This window comes from Copadichromis virginalis, linkage group LG11, assembly GCF_057382275.1.
Source record: "Copadichromis virginalis isolate Kocher_CV1m ecotype Utaka linkage group LG11, C_Virginalis_male_GT1.1, whole genome shotgun sequence".
Taxonomy (NCBI): Eukaryota; Metazoa; Chordata; class Actinopteri; order Cichliformes; family Cichlidae; genus Copadichromis; species Copadichromis virginalis.
In genome coordinates, this window is record NC_140628.1 from 35,178,783 (window position 1) to 35,199,029 (window position 20,247).

The 20,247-nt window shown below is 39.6% G+C and overlaps 1 protein-coding gene across 1 annotated transcript in view; it reads left to right on the forward strand.

Annotated features, from left to right (window-relative positions):
* Positions 1–20,247, forward strand: part of thsd7ab (thrombospondin, type I, domain containing 7Ab) — a 226,762-nt gene that overhangs the window by 85,541 nt on the left and 120,974 nt on the right. Inside the window, exons 3-7 of the mRNA XM_085472186.1 lie at positions 461–709; positions 1,888–2,072; positions 11,957–12,025; positions 16,140–16,295; positions 18,905–19,108. Of these exons, the coding sequence (XP_085328312.1) occupies positions 461–709; positions 1,888–2,072; positions 11,957–12,025; positions 16,140–16,295; positions 18,905–19,108 (863 nt within the window). The remainder of the gene's footprint in view (positions 1–460; positions 710–1,887; positions 2,073–11,956; positions 12,026–16,139; positions 16,296–18,904; positions 19,109–20,247) is intronic.

Genomic DNA, 20,247 nt, shown 5'->3' on the forward strand with positions numbered 1-20,247 from the left:
AGTTTATTTGCTATTTCAGTTCCATGATTTTCATGTCGTGAAAGAAATAATGGGAATAATAGTGTAAACTATAGATAGACATTGTATACTTTTGGACCTTTGACTAGTTCAGGTTATTAAAACTATTGAGTTACAATTCTGAAATAAAAACATGAATTTATGTTACTTAGATTACTAATTTTTGTAGTTATTTTGAACATTTGGATTAAGAGTCTGGGTGATAGCTTACCCTGTCATTCATCCTATGAAAGCATAATTGGATCAGGGGTCGGTTGGTTGGCTGGTTGACTGGGGCTCAAGGGCTCAATTACAAGTGTAGCATATTCTCTATTTTATTTGTAGTTTTGTTAGAGCTATAAATATTTTCTTTTCTTTTCAACCAACAGTCCAAATTTATATTGCATTAATGTTCTTATGATATCACTAAGATTTCATGTCATTCCTTTTTATCTTTTCCCAGCATGTGCTTAACAAGGGACCTTCCACTGACCATCCAGTCATGCGTTCTCCCCACGGACTGCAAGCTTACCGACTGGACCATTTGGAGCCCCTGCACCAAAACCTGCATGAACCCTGAATCTCCCAGAGGCAATCGGACTCGGACCAGACAGGTGCTCCAGTTCCCCGTGGGCGAGGGGGCGGAGTGCCCACTCCTGGAGGAGTTTGAATCTTGTGAACCTCAGGGTGAATCCATACCACCCTGTGCCACGTGAGTCACTCCTGATGATAGGGAAGAGATGCAGGGAGCACAGGTGGGAGTGAGCAGGGACTTAAAAAAACATTGAGTAAAGTGTAGATGTGGAATTCATAGCATGGTACACAACAGGAGCTCATGTTTCACAGGGATAGAACTGCATGTGATGTTGTGATGATATCCACCTCTTATTTATAGCATGGTTAAGAAAGATTGCAGGGATTCATATAAGGCTCAGGCACAAATACAGCGAACCCAAAGTGTTTGGTATTCAACCTGACTGAGACAACACACGCTTCCTGCTGAGTTCCCTTTACACACACCACCCAGCTAATTTGCTCTTCTGGGTGGCCTGTGTGTTTATTTGCGTATATGTGTGTAAGTGAGACAGCATATTGAGATAGATTAGTTGGGCTGGTGCCAGACACAAAGTAAAGACAAATGGATGGAGACTATAAGGATATTATAATTCCAGAAAATTACACACACCCATACATTAAAACATTAAAAGCATTCTCACAGATGGTTCAGCATATATCAACTTATAATTGTGTGTGATCCTAATCCCATCCCGAATGTTTCTGTTGGGGATATGTACAACTAGACTAGACAATTAAATGGTGGCTTCATCTGCGAGTTGACCCCAGATACAGTGGTCAGCTAGACAAACTTTTTATTCCTTATTAATTTACAAATATACATGCCTGTTAACTCTTGTTTTAAAGAGGACTGCAGAGGACAACACTCTTTTCTTTCTCTGACAAGTTGTAAACAAGCAGGCTTTATCAAACAGGCTGTATCAAAGTTTAATCTCTTGACTTGATCAATACAGGACCACAAGAAAGAAAGCTGCTAGTGCAAGCAATGTTTGTGTTAGCCACATTCAAAAAATGTATTTACATTATTTCAACAGTTTATTAAGCAACTTATCGTTGTCCAACACTGATGTGTCTGAAAATCTAGTAGGTTTTCAGAGACACAGCTATAAAATGATGCTTCACATCCTTGTAAAGGCTGCATAAACTGAGGAGTGTAGACAACATTGGTTATAAACATCAAGTGCATATTTATGTTGTAAAGTGATGTCTGCAAGATTGTAAATATGCTTATCTTGCATTACATTACATGCATTACTCGCATGGTTGGTTCTCTCACTGTTGCCCATCGTTCCATGTTCTATGTTCACGTTGTAGTTACACCTGGAGAACCACAGAGTGGAGCGACTGTCGGGTTGACACATTGCTGAGCCAACAAGACCGTCGACGTAGCAACCTGACAGGGCTTTGTGGAGGAGGCTTACAGACGAGAGAAGTGTACTGTGTTCAAGCCAACGCTGAGCTTCTAAAATACCTCAACGACCTTCGAGAAAAGGACAAAGGTAAAGTTAAGAGTGTTCCTAAAGACCCTGTTGTGTATGTATATTAACTTTTGAGTTAGTACCTGATATCAAGATGTCATATACTGTATGATTTAGAAATTTTAAAATGTGTAATCTAATTTGATGGCTGATGGTTGCATCCTTCAGTACCTGATTCCGGGCCCGATTTGTATCATTGCTAGCCTAGAGTTAATTGTAATTGATCAGGTACTGGCCATTTAGAAAATGATTGCTGGAAGTGAAATTAGTCATAATTTCACCCAGTTACTTGCCATAGTTGCTAGCAGATTACTGTGCTTGCCCATAGTTTGCGTGAAAGATCCCAATTTTCAGTAAAATTATGAAGAATTTCTGTTCTTTGTTATGTTCATTCAGTCACAGTGGGCTACTGACAGTTTTTTGAGATGTTAATGTTCCCTTACCTCAGTGGCTCTCGAAATGTGGGGTATAAGAGATGGGCTTGGTCACTGTGACCTCACACACTGATTACTGAAGTCCCAGCGTGAAGCCTTGAGCTGAGCCTTACCGTCCTTTGGGACCACGTCTTACGAAATTGTCCTCATAGTGCATTCAAAAAGACTCATCCTAGTGACGGAGACCATGATTGTTGCCATTAAAAGTTACAGTTACAGTTAAAGTTAAAGTGTTACCACTTGTGCTTGTTGGTTATATTTTATAGAGTTTGTGTAGTCTGCTTCATCCACTTCAGAATGTAACAGGGAAAGGGGGGCACAAAGAAATACTTTCTTATTTTCATTTAAAATGTCTGGCTGTTATTAAATAATTATCTGAATCTTACAACCAAAGCTGTCACCTAAACGTATAGAAATCATACATTTACCACAACAGCGTTTGTTTTCATTCAAAGGCTTTATGGCTTTAATACCTGGGGGGCCGGTCTTTAGTCAAAATGCCCGGGCTGTTTTCTTTTGTCCCAGTCCAGCCCTGGGCACGACACGCGGTGAATTAATTTGAGAAGGTGCATCAAAAAATAAATGGCCGCGCCAGCGGTGCACATCGCAAATCAGCTCACATAGACACATTAGTTGTGCCTCTTCTTAATGACGGTATCTTAGCTAACAACCCCAACTACCAGATTCAACTTGTAATTGGCTAAAAATAACTTAGCCTACTGGTGAGAGGGACGTTGTTAGCTTTCCACATTCCGACACTTCAAAAGCTTCAGGAGCTGTCCGCTCAGCACAGCATCAGCACCACGGAAATACACGGATACATCCGTAGACTTGAGACACAATGCGTTTTCGGGACTTTCAGGTGTGTGGAACAATGTTTTATTTTCTGATCAAACCAGAAATCTTTAATGAGCAGCTAGATTTGTCTTAATGCCAGTTAATGCGACATCAAAGCAGCTGGAATCCACAGCTGTGCGTGTTCACGGAGCTGCATGTTCACCTGCTGGACATCACTACCTGACAAGTTTAACTGTCTTCAGAACATTGCAGAGGCCTTATTGACAGTATTTGGCTCTACATGTCTGCGTGAGCAGATTTTCTCTCACATGAGTGTCCTCGGGTAGCCGTCTGAATGTTGGACGCTCGGAGACCTGTGTCTCTGAGTGGGAGACTAGAGATCACATTAACATGTGTGTCTCTGTATTAACAAACATGCCATATTGGCTTAGTTTATTTTTCTTATCATTGTTGTGAGGACACCATAAATAGCATTTGTATTTTCTGTTGTACGGCTCATTTGCTGTTATGGATAAAAAGTGTCTTTTTTTGTTTCAAAATAGCTGATAACTATTCGCTGATAGCTGCCAACATCTGCAAACAAATATAATTCTATAAAGTGGTTCTATATAGTGTGTAACTGTTCATATAGAGTGTTATTAAATTTATTGCTAATACAATCATATGGCACACTGACTTTGAGGAAATTTTAAATGGCACTCGCCATCAGAAAGGTTGCCTACCCCTGATGTAGTGACTTTACCTCATTTCACAGCTTGTTAATACTGGTAACCTTTTCTTCACATACAACCAGCAACAAGCATTTTAGCATGTCTCTCAGCACAGCTTTTTTTTAAGCTGAAATAAAAGTTGGAGCTGTAGCACTTCTATGATTCTCCACCTTAATGGGCCATCAGTGTTGCAGACCTTCTCACCTAACAAGTGCTTCTTAAAATATGAAGTAGATCTCTTTACAAGTGTCAGATACTTACTATCATCCAGCTACAACATGATTTGACTGTGATGTTGTTCATGTCCTCTTCACCCACAAATTCAAAATTGTGCACACCTCCACAGACTAAAAGCTTTCTTCTCTGCAATCCTGCCAGCTGAGCTGCACTTGATGCTAGTATGTAGCGACTCATAAACGACAGAATGCAAAACAAATATGGAGGAGATTTTTTTCACAACAAATACAGTAAAATGTAACAGTAACTGAAAAGGGGTAAATAACGCAAATCTAAGTATACGAACCTGAATGCACTAAGGAGTTACTCTGGAATGTGTTAACCTCAAGACTCTTACTGATTTACTGAATAATGTGGGATGTGATGGATTGACTGTTTTGGGCTCTGAAGGGGGACGTGCCCCTATATTACTTAAAGACAGTCCCAGTGACTTTCAAAGAGTGAGCTTTTGGATTTAGAAAAAGAAGACATCACTAACATTGGATTAGGACTCTCGGAACTGCAGAGAAAAAGTCAAATTGTTAATAAAATATGCTCTTTATCATATTTTATGTTCTTGTCAAAGTCCAGTTTTTGTATTAATGTGTAAGGTTTCCTCTTTGAGGCCAGTGAGTCATTCAGTTTTCAACCTTTTTTTTGTCTGTTGTCTGAATCAACCGAACGGACATATACTGGAATCAGCAACCCATGACGGTGCACAGAGTTTGTCTGTGTCACGGCTCAGCCTCTGACTCATCTGACAGAGCAGCAACTCAATTTTTCTCCATTTTTCTCTGTCACTTTCACACAGAATGGGAGGTAAAAAATATATATCTTTCTTGCTGCATCTCTGTATGTTTATTAATAGAATCAGGTCCTCTTTTCTTCAAGATTCTGTAGGTTTTATCTTGTGAATTTGGACCTTCACTTCATTTTCATGCTCTTAAAAGCATTTTTTAAAAATCTACATTGACGTGATGTGTAGTCATAGCAAGTAACATAGCTTTTCTCTGCATACTGTTAAAATGTTGCAAACATGACTTCAGAACTTGTTATTCTACATTAATTATGGGAATACAAAATATACGACATCTTAAACAGTACTGTAATTTATTGTTATTTGTGAATACAGCAGAATGCTAAAAATGCTGTATTTTTGTGTAGTGTTACGAGCTTATGCAAAGGTGTGATGTCCATCATCCTTCATTCCCTCAAAAAATCCAAAGAATTGCGATTACTCAAACACAGCACTCTAGCACTGGTCAAATGTTAGTGAAATATGCATACAACATTAACCTCATGGGTCTTCACCAAACTGTCCTCAGGGTCAAGGTCATATTTGTCATTTTAATAGGGACTTTTCCTTCTAGAAGACCGGCCAGATTTGAATGAAACAGCATTAATTCCCCTGGATAAAACGGAGCCTTCTCAGTGGATTTTAATTCTCATTAGTTTAACAAATGACAGCAAAGCATAACTTACTTTCTGTGCTTCAAACATTACAAGAATCTGTGAATTGTGATGGACCATGAGGTGGGTGAGTTATTACATCACTGATGTTCTAATTTTCTTTTTCATTTCAGTTAAAGCTCCGTTTCATTTTGTAGCTTGAGTCCTTCCATAACTCATCTCAGCAAAATCATGTTGCTTGAAGTCCTAACATTTCATTGAAGCTTGAAGAGGTTGTTTTTATAGATAAAGTCTACAGTACTTTAGTGTAATATGAGTATAGTTCATAGTACAATTTAAGTCTAAGGATACTACAAGAGGAATACTGAAACAGCAGCGTAATGCCTTGCACCACCACACAGTGGTTGGCACTGTAAGCAAGAAGGTTCAGGCTGGAATTGACATGTTTTCGGTGTGCCTGGTGAGATTTCATCCCACAGTTCAAGAACATCCTTTTTAATTAATGGCTGTTTTCAAATTGGCTGTAGTTGTGGGTGTTGGATCAATAAAGTGCTTAGAGTGTATAGCATAAAGCACTATGTGAAGGTAAATGTGTCCTGTTGTGTAAAGCACTTTGAGTGATAAGTGGGATGAGAGAAGTGCTACTGTATGTAAATTACTCTCAATTTCCATGAAAAGTATGATGTTGTAAAGCTTGTACTCTATGCCACACAGTATCATGACAGTTCTGTTGTGGTATCTGATCACTGGATGAGAACATAAGTACACTCTGCATATACTGTGGCTGTCATGCAGAAACTTCCAACTTGTTGCTCAGTTTCAAAATCCAGATTTTCTGCAGGTTTTTGAATGATTTGTAAAGGCTGCCAGGCTTTTAAGTTTATCTACTTGAAACCAGTTAGAAAAATTGATCATTAGAAACATGCTCACTCTTTTATGCACCAAGCTGAGGTGTAGACTTGGTGTACATTTGCAAGTTTTATTACACTGCATGTTTAATCTGTGTGCATTAAAGTTAAATTAACTCTTTAGCAATAACCCACTACTCTGTCTCTCGCTACCTTTTTCAAGTGTTTTTATTATTTTGTTGTGTTGTTTTTGTGGCCTGCTCTTCAATTATACAAACCTTATATAGTTAATTTGTCAAAGAAATCTAATTTTGTCAAGAGCGCATATTGATCTCGGGAGGCTGTCGACCATCTTTCCTCTATAGCGTAGCCACAGCTGCATACATCAGATACTACACCATCACACAGCCTGAAACAAATCAGTCTCAAGGGTAACTCAAATAGATTTGATCAAGCACTGTTACGTGACACCCTTGCATCCTCCAATCCCCACACACAGTGTATAAGAGCTGCAGGCCCTTGGTGGGTTGGTAGCAGATAATTGCATATCATGTGCTTGCAGCAGCCAACATGTTGACTCGGTTCACGTCCAATATTATGCCACAATGTTTTATTTTTATTAATACCTGTTGTAGTATTTTCTTTTCATCAGCTCGTCACGTAAACATTTTATACAGCCTTTTACTGGCTGCCTCTCCCTTTATATCAGGGATTTGTCTGGTCCTGTGACCTGCTTTGACTTGTCAGTGGACACAAGTGTAAAGGCCTCGATTTCTGACACTCGTCAAGCCAGCTTAGAGTCAAAGCTGCCCTCTTAAGGAAGGTGTTAAAGACATTAGTTGAAACTAAGCTTATGGAGCTCAACCATACTGATCACATGAGAGCAAGTGACAAAGTTTAGGAGGAAGTGAGGTGCTCAATTGCAACTGGTGTCAAAAAGGGAGAGATGATCTTCTCTTGCAACCAGCTGGAGGAAGTTAAGAGGAAATAATATGAGCATTACTCGTATCTCTCAAACTACTGGCTCACATGGAAGAGAAGCAGTGATGAAAAGAAAAATGGAAAGATTATGATTTAAAAAATGGGATGAAACAACCAAGTCTAGGCACTGTTTTTCAGGTGCTAGTACTGACCGCTTTTAATTGTGGTAGTATTTTGGTAGTATCACAGGACTGCATAGCCCTGTGAAACAGCTGAGTATACCCCAGATGCTAGCCTAAAACACTTGATTCACTAAGTTCCTGAGGAAGTGAGTAGGAGTGATTTATACATTTTCTATTAGATTTATACCCCAATAAACTAAAAGAGGTCGTACCACAAATACTATTTTTAAATAGACCTAGTTTGTTATTGGAGAACTGTATCATTAGCATGTTGTTACTAGCCCAATAGCAAGCCAACTAAAGTTAGATATATATAGTCAGTCCATTTTTATCAATTTGATTGGAATATATAATAATAAATGAAATAAGCTGTATTAAAAACTCAAAGAAAAACTGTTATGTTGAAATTTCAGAATAATTTATGAGCCCATTCCTGTTTTCAGACCTGCAGCTGGAAAGCTTTAAAAAACTATTCTGAACCAAATCATTGTTCTGTTTCATTTGTCAGTGATAGATTGTGCTAACACTGATGTATGCTTTGCAATATTTCATTATGGTTCCAATATTAGTCAAATTTATTTTAGGTAATGCTAAATTAAGTAAAGGGAAATTACTTGTAAAGGAAGCGATAGCAGCACAGATGCTTTAGCACTTTTTATTTTTCAGTGGTCGAATTGATCGGTGGTCCTTTGGCTCTCCTGTGTGTCAGCTGTAATTAAAGAATAATGAGTCAGGTAGCCAAGATTAAATCCATCGACAGAAACTGTTCAAAATATAACCTGTGATGACAGAAATAATGTATAACCTTCCAGATGAAGTTCTGTTAGGTCTATTGAGAGGCTGTGAGGTACACGATGATACATCTGAGGTGTTCATAAACTCTGTTAAAGATTACGCTGCACAAGCATGTTGAGAGTGCTGCGAGAGAGACGTGCGTGACTTGTATGTGAGAAAGTGTGAACACAGACAAACATGTACAAAGTTCTTATCTTCTTGGTGCAAGATTTCTTCTCCCTCTTTTGGGGGGTAACCTCACAGCAGACCACTGAGACAGAGAGGCAGACAGCAGCTCAGCGATGTTTGCTACAACCAGAGCTTGTCACGGGGCCGAGTGGCCTGTACTGAACAGGACTCAGGTGCAGAAACCCATAGCAGAGACAGCAGATGATGTAACAATTTATTAGGTTTAAGTGCAAAAAAGAAAACGTAGCAAAGACAAAAAAAACAATAAGACGTGGAGTTTGACGAGGCGTGGCCTGGGGAACGTGGCTAGGGCGAGGGAATGAGGCCTGAGATGCGGAGTGGAGCTGAGCAGGGAACAGTCACACTGAAGAGAGAAGATAGAGGAGTTAGGGAGGTAGTGGAGGCAGCTCTGAAGTGGCCAGTTGTAAGAGTAGCAATTCTTACTTGCAGTAGGGGACATGGAGTGTTGAGAGGGGGGTGATGAGAATCCAGGGGAGGCTGAGTGGCGTGGAAAGGCTGGCCTGAGATCTGGGGCTTCAGATGGAGTGTGATGGCAGGAGGGCAGGCAGGTGAGGCACAGAGAGATTTTCAGAATGATTGCTTGGTATCCTGAGTCCGGAGGTGGCGCGTGAGCCAAGGTGAATACAGCAAATGTGTTGATGACAAACTGGCAGTGAATGAACATCAACGTGTGGTTTAAATCCCTCTGGCTTGATTGCCTGCAATAGGCTCCAGGTGTGCAGGAGCTGGAGTTGGCCCTGCCCAGGGGCGGATCCCAGGTCAGTTCAGGAGCCTTATGGAAATTCCAGCCACCCACCGCAGACCATGACAGAGCTCTCTTTCTCTACCGTCTCATGCATAAATATCACTGTGCTAAAGGGCTGAAGATGCCCTCAAGCCCTGATCTGAAATGAGCTTACTACCTCCTAAATCTTAACAGTAATCTTTATGGGGGAGAAGCATCGATCTGACCCCAGATCAGTATCTGGGGTCAGAAGTAAGTAATATCAGCTGAGCATGAGTAACTCTGGGTGTTGGTATGCTGAAGCATATGGAGATATTTTGAAGGTGGTAATAAAATCGCAACTGGGGATTAGATTGGCAGAAGATATAAAAGCAGTTTTTCCTCAAAAGACCATGCTTCTCACTGTCTTTACAAGGGTATGATGAAAAGACAGTTATTTTACAGTGTGCCTACAGTAATCTACAGTAGAAGTTTTTTACACTGAGAATACAATTATAATTCTAAGGGCTATAAATCATAAACATTACAGTGTTTCTACTATATGCTGTTTAAATCATTTACAACTGTAAATATAAATACATTATATACATGTACTTGCACTTAATCACTCTAATCAGCCACTCAAATGGACAGTAAAGCAAATGCAATAATTAAGTGACTCTGAATATGGCATGGTTGTTGGCGCCAGATGGCCTGGTCCGAGTATTTCAGACACTGCTGATCTACTGGGATTTCCCACTATAGCCATCTTTAGAGTTTAAAGACAATGGTGACAATGGTCTGAAAAAGAGAAAATATCCAGGGAGCCACAGCTGTGTGGAAGAAAATGCCTTGTTGATGTCAGAGGCCAGGGAAGTCATTACAGACGAGGTCTTCCAAAGCAACATAAACATCTCTAAATGCACAACACATTGAACCTTGAAGCAGCAGAAGACCACACTGGATGCCACACCTGTCAACGAAGAACAAGAAAGGTCAGAACCTGGCACACTTTGGGCCCCTTAGTATCAACTGAGCATCTTTTAAACAGTCAAGATTACCTGGGTATTGTTGCTGACCTTAATCATCCTTTTATGACCACAGTGTATCCATTTTGTGATGGCTGCTTCCACCAGGATAACACATCATGTCACAAAACTCAAGTCATCTCAAACTGGTTTCTTTAATGTAAAGGCTAATTGTACTCAAGAATGTGCTTTACAGGAACCTGATCTCAGTCTAATAGAGCACCTTTGGGATGTTGTGAATGGAAGTTTGATTGTAGATTTGTTGGCTGCATAACAAATCTATAGCAACTGCACAATGCCATCATGTCAGAATGGATTAAAATCTCTGAGAATGTTTCCAGCACCTCGTTGAATCTGTGCCAAAAAGACATTTTTCCAGAATCGTGTTGCAGTACACAAATGTCTTTTTTTATTCACAATATAAGAATGTAAAAACAGAATTTTGTAAATTTATAGAGACTTGCATGTTAAATTGTTTTGTTCTTCTTTTTACTGAACAAGTATTTAGGCCAAAATAAGTGACAGAAATGATCAATCTGAATCCCAAGAAAGTGATGAATATACACGACTTCTGCCACGCAATTTCTCATAAAAAGTGCAGAGAGGAGAAAAGGAAAGCTGCTGAAAATATTTCTAGACAAACACCATTTTATGCATTCACAGAGCAATTCTGTGCAGCATTTTCAGTTATAGCGTGGGCTGGCAGATGCAGTCAGCAACCTGCGGTGATCGTATCAAACGACAGGTTTTGGGTTTGGTCTGTATACAGACAGTGTAGCGTCAGAAACTGGCAACCCTGCTGTGACGACAAGACTCTCGGAAGCTGGGCAGAGTCACTGCATCTGGCTGAGTTTCTCAAACGCATAACTGCTGTTCAGTTTGTGCTAAAGGGACTAATTTCTGTTTTGTACACAATAAACAATGTGTTGTTTATATTTATGTGTCAGGTTGAAATACCTTAGCATGCATGTATATAAGATCATTAAGTGCCTGCTTATAGGGGATTTGATCACTAAGCTCTTTCTAGAATGTTGTTCTTTACCTTTCAATATAAAGTGCCTTGAAAGAACTATTGTTGTGATCTTTTGCTCATAAATTAAGCTTAAATGAACTTTTTTCCTGTCTGCAGTGAGCAAACAGGCATCAATTAGCTCTGTAGCTCGTGAAATCGATCTGCTGCTGTTTTCAAATACAGCCAAGAGCATTTTAGCAATTGCTTAACCGCTCCTTTAAATACACAGACAGGATAAAAAGGTCGCAGTGCATAATCACAGCTAATGTTTATTTTCACTTTCATTACCTAGTCTGCTGCCGTTAAGTTTGAAAAAAAGAAAAGTGTTAAAAAAAGTAATTTCTTTTCATGTGTCAACTTTCTTATCTAAGCTGATAAAATGGCATGCTCCTAGGGTCCACGTGGCTTTCCCTCTGATTTGGCCTTGTCGGAAGAAATGAACCATGCACAGCAATTATTTTATGCTTTCCACTCAAACCAAAGATTTGATCTGCATTTAATTGAACATGTTTGGGTTATGAGGCTCAGGTCTGCTGTTGTTGTTGCATTAGTTTCTGCCTGTCTCTGTTGTGCCGTTTCCCTCCCTCTGTTTCTTTGATAGTGCCTCTGTCTCCCCTGTGTGTGCGTAGCTAATAGCACTATCTCCCTTGTAATTGCAGCGGGTCAGACCCAAAAACAGCAGAAGCCTAGTGTCCCCCCTCTTCTCTCCATCACCTTCCAGATTACAGGTAGGTGTTTTTAGTCATGCTGTCACAAAGCCCGTCTCCCCGATTTATGCGTCCCCCGCCTGCCTCACCCCTCCCTCCCTTCTGTCTTCTCCCCTCCTCCAATTGCTTTCATCCTTTTCATCTTTCCTTTTGGTTGTTTTTTCCATTTCCATTTCCTTTTGCCATGTTTCCTTTGCTTTTCCTCATGCATTTCCTGTCCTAACCTCTTGGTTAGTTTGTAACTTCTCCTCCATTCCTCTCCCTTCTCATTGCACCAACTCTTCTTGTCTTCTTTCTTGTCAATCTTTTGTTTCTTCTCTTTTTGCACTTGTTTCCTTTCCCATCATCCTACCCTCATCTACCTTCACTCCTCACCTCCTTTATTTGCCTTTTTTTGTTGTTTCATTTGGTTTTTATTCTTTCTCTGGCTCTTCTTTTTTCTGTTTCCTTTTCCGCTTTTCTTCTTCCTTGTTCTTTTTACAGTAGACTTTGCCCCAGCTGCTGTAATGCTTTAGATAATTTAGATAATCATAATCACGTTCAGTATACACGAGCCAGTTGTGCAGTTACAATCCCAAACTTTTGCTCTCTTGCCAGTTCTTAGTGTTGTTTTCAAGTAAAACAAAGGATGACTAGTTTTACACCAAAGTTCTGTTTTCTACTGGATAGAAGAATTAAAGCTTTGAAGGAACTGTAAGACAAACTTTGTTCCACTACAAACGGAATACGGATAGCAAGACGTTTTCCACCGCTGCAGACAGTAAGCCGCACTTGCAAGAGGGATTTTTTTTCTACCGTTGTCATTTTTGCACAATAGAGAAATGAACTCATTGGAGAGTACACCACAAAATGGACTAACAGAGAGTCAGGATATTCTCCAGGATATTTTCTCCCTTTTATAGAGAGGCTGATACACTGTCAGCCCCCAATTTAGTATTCACAAATGGACTGATGTTAAAAGATTGAAGAGAGTGTAGTTCTCCAATAAGATGTGGATTAACAGTGGCTCAGCAAACTCAGTATTTGACTTTCAGTGTATTTGTAAAAGGAATTAGACATTTTGCATTTCAAAAGGCCCTTCTGCCTTTCCCTGTACAGTTCTGAGGGATTTATGATTTGGCTGTCCTGCCTATGAGAGACTTTAAGCTTTAGATGTCTTGTAGGAACAGTTGGGATACAGGAAATAAAGTGCTTCAGGTTGAACATGAAGAAGATGGTTTTTTTTGTTGTATGAATCGTTAAATATCTTCTTTTAAAAAACACACTCCAGTATTAATTACAATATTTCAAAAGTAGAGATCAATCCATACTCAGACTTTGTAGAGAAAAAGCTTCTGATATGTATTTTTCATCATCTTGTTTTCAACCAAGAATCAGTTTTCACAGAGAGCGGATTTTCTTATAGGGGCAAAATCTACTATAGCTGTACTTCCTATTACGACAGATGGTGCCAATTTGTTCTCCTACAGCTTCACATTAAAACCAGACAAAGTCCGCCCACATTGTTACAGTTAATTTAAGTTCATGTATAATCATTTATATTTATGATATTGTATTGTGTATAACAACATGTAGTTAAACAGGGTTTTTATAGTTTCGTCTGTTGTATCCCCACAGTTCACCTCAAAACATTTAATTGCAATAAGTAGGAAATTTTAAATCAGACCTGGTCAACTTTTAGCTCATATTTTCATATTTATGTTTTAACCATTCATAATGGTCGGCTCACTATTTTAAACATTCATTCAGTACCTTTAGCTACTATTCAAATATCTCCCCCTGTATAGGCCACGTTTCAATTATTAAATTAAACAAAAATAACTGTAATAGTTAATCTTTCCAAGTAGTGAAGAAGTACCTTCTACAGTACTTGTCATTATTCCTGGGAATCAGTGTTTTATAGTTATCTTTATTAAAGCTATATAGCTCAAAAAATGGTGAAGTCAGAATTTTGCGCAGAATGAAATCTGATTTACAGGCTCAGCTTTGCAGGTTTTCTGAGTGTAGCTGCAGGAAGAGAGGTTCAGAAGTGTCCGTCAATGTGGGGAGCTTCAGGCAGAGGGTTGGACTCGTCTGCTCAGTGAGCCAGACTTCTTCTAATCAGGAAAACCTGGAAGCATGAAGCTGGTGTGCTGCTGGCTTCATGCTTTAAAGGGATGATTTAAAATTGTAGGCAACACACTTATTTTCTTTCTTTAAAAGTTACATGAAAAGATGAAGGCCAATCTCATATCTGTCTGGTAAATATGAAACTACAGGCAGCAGCTGGTTGGAGACGGGGAAAAACAGCTAGCCTGCTTCTCTCCATTACCTCCAAAGCTTATGTCTCATGTCATCAAGACAAATTGCCATTTTAACACTTGATTGGTTCAGCAAACCAACAATCAATCAGTCAACAAGGGGTAACGGGTTAATTAGCAAACTTAAAATGTTCTGTTACGGAGCCAAGCAGTTTGTTTACCTCTGGTTTCAGGCTTCATGCTAAGATAAGTTAACTGCAACATGAGTCAGGGCTTTAGTAGGATCACCTTTGATCTCTATTTTCTGTTTTGATTACATAATTGTTCCATAAACAAAGTAGATATCAGTGTAGTGACTATCTGTCTTTCAAACATACAACACCTGTATGCTTTGCCATTTGACATGTCAGGAATGAACTATTGTTTTGGTTGTGCAGTCAGCTGAAAGCTCTGTTGACAGCACATTTGCAGCTGGCATGCCACCTGCAAGCATCTTTTTTTATTTTCCACAGTCCAGTGAATGGTGTCTCAACTTACATGCAACATTCTTTTAAATTTTCTCTCAGAGAAGGGACTTTGGGTTCCCAAGTGCCTCTTCAGCTTGTTTGGCACCACGTAAGCATCAGTCAATTCTCCCAACACAGTGTGAGGGCTGTTGACACCCCTGTTCCGACTGAGGTCATTTGCAATAGTTTCTATGGACACAGAAAAAAAAGGGATCCATTTTTCGCACCATCTTCTCTGTTCTTCTTCACGTAATGTAGTTACTCCGGTTTGTCCACAGGCAAAAAAAGTGATTTTTTTTTCTCCCAGTTTTGCCAGTTTGCTTTTATTTTCTGAGGGAGCGGGAATTGTAAAGATAAAAGCAGACCTTAAAGGCAACCAATCTAAATGCTGATGGTGTCATTGTTTGGAAAATACAGTCAGCAGTTGGTTTCACTTTCCTGGAAAAAAAACCTCTCCATTCCCTTTTTGCATCAGATTAAATGTATTACTTTCTGCTAAAACTGTGTAAACAATACAAATGGAAAATATGCAATTAAGCTGAAAAACCTTAAATTCTGTGTGTGGTCAGGCTTGTATCAAAAGTCCCCTTTCTCCTAGTCTCTTTGTTCATTTCCTGTCAGCCTCTAGTCTCACGAGGCTCAAAAGGGTGAAGGGAAAAAAAGAAAAATGTCTCTGAAAGCAGAAACATCCACTTTGAAATGACACTTGCATGATTTTGTGCATGAATAAATGCATTAACTTTGTATCTTCAGGAACTCCACACATCAGATTTATTTATCATGATGCAGATGTGTAGAAATGTATTCTGCACAGTTGTCACAGAGCTGTTTCTTGCACGGTGATAGCATCTCCTCTTTTCTTCCCCCCAGAGTTCAGACTGGCATGCATTTACCAGTGGTTTCGTGGAAAGAGCTTTTTTAGAATCCAGCATGGCATGACTAGGAGAAGTAGATGCCAAATTACGCCTCATGGAATAAACATGAGCCAAGATATTGTCCGTGTTCTCTTACACCTTTAGTGTTGTATTGTTGCCTCCTCTTCCTATGTCTCCGTTGAGAGTCCGTGGGCAGGGCTCCATAATGTTTTATGCTGCTAGCAAGGCGTTGTACGAGATAATCATTGCTAATTTATCATTCTGACATGCTAACAGGGAGACGATAAACAAGACAAAGGGATAATAGTGTCTACTTCACAGGCATGTTTTGTTTTTTCACTGTGGCTCTCATCTACCCTCTGCAGGGATTTTATGCCAGGAATAAAAGCAAATAAGCATTTTTGCGTCCCTTGTTCCTGCTCCTTTCAATGCTGCTAAAGAAGAAAAATTCCTCAGAATTAGGCTCATTTTATCTGCTGCTTATTGTGTGTTTCCCTTTTGTTTATCTGCACAGCCTCCCGCCCAGTGGAAAACAAGCTGTGCGAAGGTCCAATCCCCAACAGATCCCAGCTGTGCCAAATCCCCTGTCCCATCGACTGTGAGGTATCACCATGGGGTGCCTGGGGGCCCTGCACCTTTGAAAACTGTGATGATCAGGCTGGAAAGAAAGGTACCTGAATGGTTGAAATATGTAATTCAGTCCAAACTATTATAGTCAAAAGGTGATTGCTATTTCTAACTGCACTCTATTACGTTTGGCACTGTGGCTCTGTTTTGCACCTCTCAATTGCTCTACGTTTGTGGATCTGCATACATGTAATGCATAAGCTGGGGGAGTAGCAGCAAGACTCCATGGCGTGCACAGAACAGATCGGCACTATGACATTCAATTCAGTTCCATTTATAGAGTGCCAAATCAAAACAACAGTTGCCTCAATGCCTTATATTGTAAGGTAAAGACCCAACATTAATACAAGTAAAACAGAGGAAAAACCCCAACAATTATATGAGCATCTATGAGCAAGCGCTTTGATAGTGGGATTTCAATCACCCTGCAGCCTAGACCCATTTCAGAGTAACTGAGTGAGGACTTAGGATCACCCGATCCAACCTTAACTATGTGCTTTATCAAAAAGGACAGTTTTAAGCCTAATCTTAAAAATAGAGATAGTCGCTGTCTCTCGATTCCATACTGCAAATGGAAGAAAGCAGTCCTACATATTTGTTTAATATGTGCATTGAAGGACATGTCCTGGTCAAAAATGACTCCTCACAGTGTTATTGGAGGGCAAGATAATGACTCCAGTCAGTTAATTTAGTCAGGAGTTGGGATGGAGGTGGGTTTCAAAGCAGGTTGCAGATTCGCCAGTCACATTTTTCCCTGGTGACCAACAGTTGCCAGGGAGTCTCCGAGCGGTCTCTAAGCCTGCGTGACTGAGGCCTCAAATAGGGTATCAGCTGAGCCTTCAGCTAATATGAGCTGCCATTATCAACTAAACTGTCTCTGTCTGCTCTAAGTACTATACTCAGTGTGTCACGTTTTAAGCATTATTATGCTTTATCGAAGCTGTTGTATTACACTGGTTTAAAATAATTACAGACACTATCTAAGACCGGCTGTTCAGTGTTTTTTCCTAAATACTCCCCCTTCTCGCCTCCATGTAGTCTTCATTATAGGAGATAAACAAGCCGAAAATAATTTGTCAGTCATCTGTCACCCTCTTGTGCTCCTGGCACCGAGATAAATTCTCACCCGATTCAATATTTTGTGCTGAAAATACAAGAACCTCTTAAATTATTCCTTGTTATTGTTTCTAATAATTATTGCTCAAAAACAATGAAAAAAGTGGCTGCTGTGTATTAAATGCTGCTTGTACACCATCCATCACGTTTGTTATCTTTTTGTACGAGGCCGTTATAATTAGAATGCTGTAGAATAATATGATTGAGCCTGAATGTGCTTAATGAATATGCAGTCTTTATATCGTTTTACATTAAAAAATATTCTTATATTGGTTTTCACCTTACCACATAGCTTCAGAGAATATTGCTGAATTTTTAATGACTGATTGTCTCCAGTAGTAGCAGGTCATCTTGTTACAGAATAGGTAAAAAGCATACAATTTCTAAGGAAACTACAGCAGCCTAATTACATTTTCAGTCTAAAATGTCCCTTTGTTGCATCAGAATATGGCAGTCTTTGTTCATAGTGTGAGTGAATAACAATGTTTATGCAAATATTGCACATAAGTATAAACTTAAGCAATGAAGTGAAATCATAAAGGTTTCTTATTGATGAGCCATATCAAGAAACGAACCATCAAACAAACATTTAAGTGCTCAGACTTTAGTAAAGTAAAATGTAATGTAAGATCTCACTATTTGTAAAATCCTACATTAATAATATTAAATTAATTAATAGCATAAATCATTTTATTTTTGCACTATTTTCAAGTGGCTTTATTTATTTTTAAGTGGATTAATGGTTCAAAAAGATGCTTACTTATGTTATACTGGAACTTGGTGCACACTCTCAGACTCCAGTGAACAGAAGGTTTTAACAGTATTTGGTTGGGAGTCAGAGATGACCATATAAGTAATATCTTGTCTCACTGATGTAGGAAGAAGACTGAGTGCTCAAAGAACTCTGAAACCTGACCTTTTGGCTTACAGGGATTACTTGCATATGCACAAATGTAATTTATTCAACTGTTCACCATGTTTTGTTAGAATATCCATCACTGTAACAGTTTTTATGAGACAGAAAGTAAGGAAAAACATGAAAGGCCCAGTTTAAACAGAGAAGTAGTTGGTCTACAGAGAAATACTTGCTGTATATACGATTGTTTTAGGGGTGTAGCTGGTCAGCGTGGAGCCTATTTAATTCATTTGTCTCCAACCTAAAAGGAGGCTTATTTATGCAAGGATTTAAAGATAAATCTGAGCGGTTGTGATATTATTTATAGTGTAGTTTAAAAAAGATAGAGAAAACCTCTAGAGGGGAAATTACATACATGTATTGCATGTGCTAACCAACTGCTATCAAACCCACCTGTGACAGATGAAACTAGACAATTTTTAAAAAAATATACAATGTGTATGATTAGAAAAAATTATCACATGATATAAATAAATACAATGCAATAAAATATAACTTTTAACATGTAGTGGAGTAAGATGAGGACTATTTTCCCCTTATGTATGTGGTTGTGTGAAAAAACTAAAGCCTGCTACACACACAAAAGTTTGTCAGTTGTGATAACTGTCTTTGCACTGCAGGTTTCAAACTGAGGAAACGACAGATTACAAACGAGCCAACGGGAGGTCCTGGAAACTGTCCACACCTTGTGGAGGCGGTGCCATGTGACGAGCCCACTTGTTACGACTGGCAGCTGATCAGTCTGAGTCCGTGCATTCCTGATGATGGGAAGCAGTGTGGCTCCGGCACCCAGATTGTGCAGGTCCAATGTGTCAACAGCAACGGTGAGCGAGGAATGTTTAATCCTAATGTGCCCCACATTTTCAAAATGAGCTGAGTCATTTGTTAAAAACTAACCATACTCTTGCTTACAGACAGTGTTTGTTGGCTGACATTGATGCTTGCTCCCTGCGCATCCTTGCATTTTGCTGCGTTTTCGACCCACCTTGATTTGCAATAAAAAGAAATTGCTGGTCTGACCTTGCATGAAAAATCCTATATTTTCAAGGTCACCTGTCCACCGACCCTGCAACTCTTGCAGCACAGCGCTGTACGTGAGGAGATTTCCACAACATGACTCCCAGTTGCCATTCGTCTTTGTGAGGAATGCTCTCCCTTGGCTCCCCTTCCCCCCTCTCCCTGTTAAAGCTCCTCTACTTCTCTACTTTAACGCTTCCTCGGTTCAGCGTTGCTACCTCTCTCCTGCCGTCTCTCTCATTACAGTTTCCTCTCTGCACGCACAATTAAACCTTACTCGCTTTAAATCAAATCAATCCTCGAGCCCCAAGTCTTAGAGTATCTCGTGCCCTTTGCTACTCCCTGATTTTTACTGCTTCTCTTTATTACTGTAAATCTTTAATATTAAGGGTGACCGAGCAGAGATACTTTGTTGAGTTCCTCTTGCCTTCAGCTATCAGACATATGTATGACAAAATAAGTCACAACACACTATTGAGTTGGGGGGGTTGAGCTGCTGTGAGCTGTGCATCAAATGACATGGCATGTTTATTTAATCAGCACGTAAAGTTATACTGTGATGTTGTTCTGGGAATCTCATTCAGTTGCAAATCTACTCAGTAAATCTTGAATTTATGATGCAGTGCAGTGACTTTGTTCATGTTTTCCACACTAGAGAAGTTGATTTGTCCTTCTAACGTCTCCCACAAATCTCACTTCATGCATCAGCTGCAGGTGCTCAGTGAAGCTGGGCTGCTGGAAACTCTCCCCTGTACGGCCGGAGTACAGCAGAAACTCTGCACTGTTCTTTCACACCATGACTTTGGTTGATTGATCCCCGCTCACATTCACTCCCTCATCTGATGAAAATTGATTTGTTCTGTTTGGATTTTTTGCTCTGCTTTTCGCCTCAGAGATTTTTCACTGCAATGCTGGCTGTATTTTTTCTCGGAGTGTGTCCCAGCCA